The 9,339-nt window shown below is 32.0% G+C and overlaps 1 protein-coding gene across 14 annotated transcripts in view; it reads right to left on the reverse strand.

The window, feature by feature from the left end:
* Positions 1-9,242, reverse strand: part of PHF20L1 (PHD finger protein 20 like 1) — a 124,536-nt gene extending 115,294 nt beyond the window's left edge. For all 14 annotated transcript variants that reach the window (XM_069081166.1, XM_069081174.1, XM_069081172.1 and 11 more), the window contains exon 1: positions 9,084-9,242. In XM_069081166.1, coding sequence (XP_068937267.1) covers positions 9,084-9,166 — 83 coding nt within the window. In that variant the 5' untranslated portion in view covers positions 9,167-9,242. The remainder of the gene's footprint in view (positions 1-9,083) is intronic.
* Positions 9,243-9,339: the final 97 nt, after the last annotated feature.

Genomic DNA, 9,339 nt, shown 5'->3' on the forward strand with positions numbered 1-9,339 from the left:
GTTAAAAGCAAATCACTGTTTGAAATTTAAAATATAGCTTCTATAAGCCAGCATCTCCTTCTGGACTATGAAGAATATATAGTAAGGTCAAATGAAGTAAAAAGGTAAAAAACCTTAGTCAAGTCTTTCTACTTGGTATCTCAAACAGATTTGACTTAAATCAAATCTATCCTAAAATTTAAAAAGCTTAAGAACTTGAACATTTTTTTTCCTTTGCCCTTAAAAGTTTACCTTATTTATAGCAATAGATTTTCCTTCTTTACAATCATAAAACCTTCTACAGATTAACAGTACTAGGACTTTCAGTACTATAATCCCTGGGGGGTTTTGTAGCTCTTTTTTTCAGGACAACTATATGAAAGATGTATCCAGAAATAAACTTTCTTAATACAAGGTGGTATCATTTACCTCCCTTCAACATAGGCATCCTGAAGAGATAGGTCATACATTAAATTTCTATATCCCCAATACCTAAAATAGTGCTTAGTAAATAGTATTTAAAAATAGTTAAGTTGAATTAGCAAATCTGAAATTATTACTATACAGTATAGTTTTGAGAATAGAAACTAAAAACAAATTAATTCAGGGAAAAGCAATTATTTCAAGGCATTTAGATAATCTAACTTCTGTTGCCACTTAAAGGATGGCAAAAATACCTCAGGGTTCAAATACTTTTCATATGCTTTTATTGCTAGTGAAGCAACTACCTACAATAACAATTTATATTATTAAGTGAAATATAGCACATAAGAAAAATAAAGAAAATGACATGGAACTTCTTTCATGTCTCATATCATAGTTAATAAATATTAATGATTAGATGAACACCCAGCACAGAATGTTAATTATGTTACTTTACTATCACTCAAGCATAATAACTTTTATTCAATACAGCAAACATCTATTAAGTGCTTTCTGGGCCCAAGTCTTTTTATTTGAAATTGCTGATATAAAGAAACAAATCCACATCAAGAAAAGTGTACTTTGACTGCAACTGGATAAATACACATATGGAACTCTTTTGTTTTTTAATTAGAGACATCTCTACTTTTAAAGATGTTATAAATACAAATACAACAAAATTATATTTGTGAATTGAATAATTACAAAACAGCATAAAATCTATACAAAACTTCATAAGGTGTAAAAAAAAAAGTTAACCACATATATAAAACTATGCTGACTAAAATTGTTGCTAACAGTAACTAAAAATTTCATATTGGGTCTTTTCCAATTCTGGAAAGGTTACTCTGTCCAGCTCAAACCTAGACTGGACAAAATGCTCACATAAAAATTAAAATGATTAGGCTTTCATTGTGTTATTCCTGGCCATTACTATTTTGACTAAAGTTTATTTATATTCAGTTAAAATGATTGGATAATTAAAATAATTAAATCAAAACTTCATTAAGGGTATAAATTTTACTGATTCTCCACATAATCTACTAACAATTCCACTTCCTGAAAAGATTATAAAATATTTTCCATTTAATCAAAATTTTTTTCACCCTTCCCCCATTTAAATACAAAATCTAACATAAAATAGCTATTGACTTCAGAGGTTGGTTTTAAAATGCTTTCTTTTTTGGTCCTTCTTAAAATCTTTTCCAACTAAAACAATTTTTTATTCTTTATTCTGTAAATATCTGGGCATCAAAATGGAATATACACTAATGCAAAATTAATGACATAAACAGTATCAGAAAGAAAAATACAAATAGCACTATTTGCTCTCCCAAGACTAGAAGCTAATTATGTTGCTAAGTAATTTGTAACTTTGCCGTGGTGCTGAATGAGAAGTAAATCTTTTCCTCTGGAGATTATTGGGGGGATAACACTAATCAGAATAATTTCACTTTTCACAAGTGGTAGGCAACATTGTATAGTAGAAAAATCACTGCATTCAGCAGTCAGGAGACCCCAATTCCAGTCCTAATTCTTTAGAATCTCAGTTCTTGGGACAACTAGGTGGCACAGTGAATAGAGCACCGGTGCTGGAGTCAGGAGGACCCGAGTTCAAATTTGATTTAATACTTAACACTTACTAGCTGTGTGACCTTGGACAAGTCATGTAACCCCAATTGCACTGCCTTCCCCCCTCCAAAAAGAAAAAAAAATATTAGAATCTCAGTTCTTTCATCTATAAAACAAATTCTAACACCTGTAGTACCTACCTGGCAGTATTGTTGTAAAGAAAATACTTTATACAGTTTGAAACTCTCTGTAAACATGATTAAAGAAGAAATATTCCTTATATTCTGAACATTGAAATAGTCAGCAAAATTTTACACTCATGTCAAATATGTCATGTAGTAAGTAATGTAATCTGAAGTTTTCTCGTAACATATGTATGGATTTCCTTTCTATCACATGTAACAGTTCCTTCTATGGTAAAATGTTATTATCTTAAATAACAGATATCAAAGATGGCCAAGTATTGACTAAACTAAAACAGGGTAACTCTTATTATCAAATATCAACAATAAATGGTGCTCCAAGGAATACAAGCATATCATCTTTCATAGTACAATCCAAGTGTCATCAATTGTATTAGCAAAGGTAAATTGAAACATGGACCACACAAGACCAAAAAACTTAAACATCATTTTCATTTGGCTCTGGCATGTTTTGCTACAGGTATACTCACAGGCTCCAAACTAACTTCAAACAAAACAATAAAAAGATAATATGAACTAACTCATAAATAGCTAAGATATCTATTTTTCCTATTCCCCCTACACAACAGCTGCCTAAAACCCAGTTCTCCAAGGAATATGGCAGTTCTAAGACTGATGCAAGGTTCACCCTGTTTCAAACATTTCCTGACGCAACTGTGTCTACATGTTTGGCTATCAAAGTGCTTTCCAAAACAAAAAATAAACAAAAGCTCAAATGTTATATTTAAGCACTTTTAAATAATCATTTAATAGTGCATATCCTGGATGTCAACTAGGGCAGCTGCTAATGTAAAAGAAAAAAAGATAACCATAGTTAAGCCCCCAAATGAAGTTCCAAATGAAGCACTGGCAATACTAAATTTCCATTTTCTCACTCAAAAAGAGCTCAATTATTCCTGTGTGTTAAGCTCTATTGAAACAATTTGGCTAATGGAAAGGCCCACATTTTATCTTCATGTTCATTCAAATATGCAAATGAATAATGAATATCACTGATTTGGATGTTTCCTTTAGTGACACAAATCACAAACCATCTATACTACTCTGTCCTGTGTAACTGTCATTCATGTTTTCCCATGAGTTCACTACACATGGATCTACTTAACATGCTGGTGTAGTCTTCCTCGCTTTCTTATAACATCATGAAGATATCAGTGGAGTACTTGGGCTGTCAACCTGCCATCCCTGTTCACTATGACTAGCTCACATTCTTTTACAACCATAAATTTCTCTTACAGCATTTTTTTAATCCTGTTCTTCTGCTCCCAAGTGGTTATACATTATAGCCTGCACACTCATATAAGCCTCTCTAATGCTCTCAGTGTGATACTCATTTTTAACTGTTAAGAGACGGTTGTGTTCTGGGTCTTAAGGTCATACAATACTGATAGAATATTGGTTCTTAAAAGATAACTCATTGTTCGGGGGAAGAACTTTGGGATCATTAAAAGAACTCCACAATTTCCTGAAGCCAGCCCAGCCCAACTCTTTTCATTTAATTCTGGACCCATTACTTGTCCGTTCATACTATTTGTCCCAAATATACAGATATATTTATAGATATATAGATTTTCAAACTATATAGTCTAATCAAGGGCATGTTATGACTTGGGAAATAAACACTTCACTCAATTTGGTCTTGCGAAGAAGGTCCAACTTTTTTGATTAATTAGAGGTGTTTTCAAGAAGACATGCAATGTTACAGGACTTGATGCAATCAGCACGTCATCTATTAAAATAAAGAAGCATCTGGAGAACCTCATCATCCACAAGGAAGCCCTCTCTAATATGGTCTCTATAAATAGTTCCCCTCCATCATAATAGTGAACACTTTTGTTGAGAACACACCTTGTTTTATGCCTCAACTGAATTTTTATGATCAGAGGGTTGTAAAACAAAATTATTCTGATCATTTCATTATTCATTCAATGAACCTTCAAAATTTGGATGTAAGGGAGATATTTCATTGGAAAGCAATCTTTAAGTGTTTTGCTCTATAGAATCAATAGCTTTTTTCATATCAATTAACAATAAGCTGAGCAGGTCTTCCATTCCCTATATCTTTCAATCATCTACAAGTAAACATATATTTCCTTGTAGAATATAATTTGCAAAACTTTCTGTTTCCTATTTATATACTCTCATCAAGAACACCCTTAATACATGTAGAGATGAATATCAAAAATTTTACATAGATGGGAAAGAAAGCATATAGGTTCGTAGCTGTTGATGTTCTTTCAGTCGTCTTTTTTTCAGTGATAAGACCCGAGTTGTTGTTTTTTCCCTATACCTTTGGGTCATACAACTAACTTAGATACCTTGTAAATAGATTTTTCAGTGCCCACACAATTGCGTCTATCACCTCCAGTATGGATTTCTTCAATGTAGATTTTGTCCAGTTCAGGGCTTTTCCCATATTTATTTACTTTGATGACATTTCTACTATTTCTATAAGTATATATGATATATAAGTATATCATATAAGACTATGATGTTAAAGTCTATATGTGGACTGGATTTGATGATGAAAAGTCTGCTAAAAACAAAAAACACAACAAAAAAAATTTTGCACATCTTTTCCAATGTTCTTGTTTTACTCCTATTTTTATCTTTAAATGTCCTTGACATAACTTTACTTCACTGGTTAACAAAGCTTACTTTAATGTAGTTTAAAGAGAGAATCTAATGATTTTATCAGCTTTATGAGGTGTTATTGCTCATATTCACCTGTATACCTTCTGAGTAAAATATTACAAACAAGTTTATGTTCTAAACTGGTGCTGCCTTGGGTAGCCATCTTTCTTGCTTTGCAATGACTGCTAATGCACTTTTTAGGATCTTTTGGCTGCTCTGTTATGATAACTGTTTTATATCAGTTAAATCTGTGTATATAATTATCAGTGGTGATGTTGCTTCTTTTGTCCATTATATATTTTTCATTATTAATCATTCAAAAAGTTCAGGATTGAGTGATGCTAACTGTATCCTATATTTTAGTTGTTACTCTTCCAGTTTTTTGTTTAGTTTTTAGTCATTCTGATCTTTAATAAGTCAGCAGTCTAACTACACACAGACAGCTGATTCAGGGATAATTCCCATACAAATGAGTCTTTTTGCATCTATTAAAATATTTTTTTATTATTTGGTGCTTGTCATACTGATACTAATTATTTTTTGAAGCATTTGTGATGTAAATGTGTGAACCTTCTACTGTAAAGTCTAAGTATTTGTCTTCTCTCATTCCTTCTTCCTAACCTATATCTTCAGATACATTTTTCACCATCCTCACTTAAAGTATATAATTTGGAAGGTCTTATTGACATCTTTGTAGAATTTCTATACCTCTTCATCTTTTTCAATAAACGTCAGTGCACAAACTCGTTTATTTTCACAGCTGTCATTTTGCTAATACTTTTAAGCACTACAGTATGAGGTGACCAAATGTCCTACGAAATAATTTCTTGTTGCCTTCAGGCATATGATATAACCAATGCAACCATCTCCTTTCTGTGCCTTTTTGGAGTAAACTTTCTATTTTAATTATGAACTTGATGAGCATCCAACAGGAATTTTTTATAAAATAAGGAACAGGAAAAAGAACTAAAACTGACTCTCTTTAACCTGTAGGTTATATTTTTAAGCAAATATCATTTTTTTAAGAAAACATTAAACTTAATATTGAAATTTTCCAATTTGTCTTTGTACTCTTCTGAACTTCATTTTGCTCTCTTCTGTGTACTTTTAAATGCTTTTTCATGCTCTTTTCTTCCTTTTCTTTTCTAATAATGTCACTGCACTCACAATTCCCTGCCTCCCTCCCCAAATTAAAAGCCTCCCCTGTAACAAACAAGTACAACACAGCAACAAATTTACACACTAGTGGTATCTGAAAATGCATGTCTTATTTTATCCATCATATCTATATGAAGAGGTAGGGGATACTCTTCATCATCAGTCTTCTAGGGTCATGAAAGATCATTCAGTATTGATAAAGTGTATTTAAGTCTTTCAAAGTTGTTTTCCTTACTGTATTGCAATAATTGTATAAACTGTTTTCTGGATTCTGTTCATTTCACTCTATATCAGTTCATATATGTTCTCTGGGCTTCTCTGAATCTTTTCCTTCAGTCATTTCTTATGGTACAATAATATTCCATTATTTTCACACAGCATAATTTGTTATTACTGTTTTTATAGGCACCCACTTAGTGGATACCTTTCCTAGAAAAAAAAGCTCTATAAACATTTTTGTATATCTGAGTCCCTTTCTTCTCCCTTTGATCTCTTGGAGAGACCTTTTGTGCTTACCCTTTGGCCCACAAATATCACCTAAGAGTGTTATTGCTGGGCCAAAGTGTATAATTTAGTGACTTTTAGAATATAGTTCCAAATTGCTTTCCAGAACATCTGGAACAATTCATAGCACTATCAACAGAACATGAGTGTATCTGCCCTCTCATAGACCCTCTATCTCCAACAACCACAATTATTTTTTCTGTTATCTTTGCCAATATGATGGGAATGAGGTAGAAAATTCCAGTTCTTTAATTTTGCAGTTATATTATTAGACATCTGGAGCATATTTTTCTCCTGTGGATGTTTCTCATTAATTCAGAACTGCCTCTGACCCTTTATCTACTGGGGAACGACTTGGTTTGGGGTTTTTTTTGCAGTTAACTGTTTCTTAATTCAATTTAATGTAATCAAAATTGTCCACTTTATTTTGATGATTATTTCAATCCCTCCTTTGGTCAAGAACTCTCCACCTATTCAGAGTTGTGAAAAATATCTTTCCCTTCTCTTCTAATTTATCTGTTGAACTTTAATATGAACTTCATGAATTTTTAAAAATTTAATTCATTTAATTATGAACTTTAATAAATTCTAAAACAGAGGTACCAAACACAAGAATTGTGAGCCCACAAAACTCCCACATATGACCTGAACCAGATTAAAATGTAACTGGGATATATTTTAAAAATAAATACAACAAAACACAGATAACATTATATTTCAAAACTAAGTCAATATATGTGACCCACAGGGATGCATATGGCTGGAGTCGTGGTTTCCATTTTTATTTAAGGTGGACTCAATTGATCTAGATCATGCATTCATTTGCAACTTGTGATAAAAGGTATGAGATTTCTATCTAAACCTGAATTCTACCAGCCTATTTTCCAACTTTCCCAGGAACTTTTGTCAAATAGTGAGTTCTTACCTCAGCAGTTGGTGCCATTGGCTTTACTAAACATTACAATACTATGTTCAATTGTTTCTATGTCTTGTGTACTCAATTTGTTCCACTCAAACAACTTTTCTATTTTTTAACCAGTACCAAATAGTTTGGTGATTACTGCTTGTAGTACAGTTTGACATCGATTACTATTAGGTTTCCTTCCTTCTCACTTTTAAAAAATCATTTTTCTTGATATTCATAAGAGTTTCTTCCTCCAAATGAATTTTGCCATTATTTTGTATAGTTCTAGAAAGTAATCCTTTGGGAGGTAGTCTGCTCAGTATAGAATGAAATCTGTAAAATTAATTTAAGTAGCATTGTCATTTTTATTAGTTTAGCATAGAACAATTATGAACAATTAATGTCTCTACAATTATTTAAGTCTTCTATTATTTCTAGAGTGCATTGTAGTTGTACACACAGAATTCCTGTGTCATGGTTAAACAGACTACCAGGTATTTTATGCATTCTGGTTATTTTAAACAGAATTTTTTCCCTCTCTTTACATTGGATTCTTTTTGTACTAAAGAAAGCTGGTGATTATTTTTGTGATTTTTGTGAGTATATTTTATATCCTACTACTTTATTGAAGTTGTTTCCATATGTTTTAGCTAAATCTCTAGTGTTCTCTAAATAAACCTCATCTCATCTGCAAAATACAATATTTATTTTTTTCTTTGTCTTTTCAAGAAGTGCCTATGAATTATCCTTCCATTTAGCTGCAACTTCATTCTTTCTTCTGGTCTTTCACAAAGTCTTATTCAAATGTCTCATCATGTTGTAGAGGTAACCCTGGGTTCTCAAAGGCTATACTCAGCAAAGCATAAGATCTAACAGATTTTACCATGATGGAAAAGCTTCAGGTATGGTCCTAGCAACCAACCCAAAATGTTTTCCAATGATGAGCCTAGCTAGTTATCAGAGAAATGCAACACAAGCAGGCTAGACATTTAATGATGAAATTATTTGGCCATGATGACCAATTAAACAAAAGAAAAAGGCAAAATGCCATTCATCTCCTTCCAGCTTCTGCATTGAGAATGGCAGAGTGGCAGAAAAGGAGGCAGAAGGTGCAAAGAATCATACAGTTTTTAGATCATCTAAAAACAATATTTAACTGCTGGTAATCTAAAGGTAAAATCCATACTCCCAGGCAAGTGGACATACTGCTGGAGGAGCTGAATTATGTTCATTCGGGAACATAAAACTATCAGCAAATTATATAAAACTCCTTTGGAAAAGCATAATTTTGATCCTTAATGTGTTGTATATGGCTTTAATGTCTTAGATAATTTATTGTAACTGAACATTTAAAATATATGCAAAGAAAGCAAATTATATATTTTTAACAGAACATACTAAAAACTTGAGAAGGGAAGCTTTGAGACAAAAACCCACAAGGTACATGTTTAACATATTCAAAATCTCTCATATCCTACTGTGTTTATTTCCATGCCACAGATACCTAAACATGTTTTTAAAACAGCATCATATAAAAAAATATGTATTAAAATCTTAAACCTAAACTTTTTTATTTTAAAGAAAAAAAACTAAAAGTTCACGTGTTTTTAAAACAAAATAATCTAATGAGTGGGGCAGAATTAGTTAAGACATAGAACTGTATGACATAAATACTGTGAGGTGAACAAAGTCTATGTTTTTCATACCATTTTTGTAAGTAGTCCAGTGCCTCCAAACGAGCACCAATCTCAAAAGTGATTCCAGGACGATTTGGGGGCTTTTTGCTCATCTTGAAAGTCTGTCCTTCGGTTTTCTCTTTTCACTACCTCAAGAGAAAAAAACTGTTAAGATTCCATCCAACATGACATGCAAGGGACTGGTAGGGAAAATAAACAAAATAGAATACTTTAAAAATAAAACTGGAAATTTCAATAGTGACACTTTAGAGGATATTTAGATACT

Source organism: Petaurus breviceps, unplaced genomic scaffold (genome assembly GCF_028583685.1).
Source record: "Petaurus breviceps papuanus isolate PSGF00001 unplaced genomic scaffold, PetGlider_PUasm1.0 98, whole genome shotgun sequence".
NCBI lineage: Eukaryota > Metazoa > Chordata > Mammalia > Diprotodontia > Petauridae > Petaurus > Petaurus breviceps.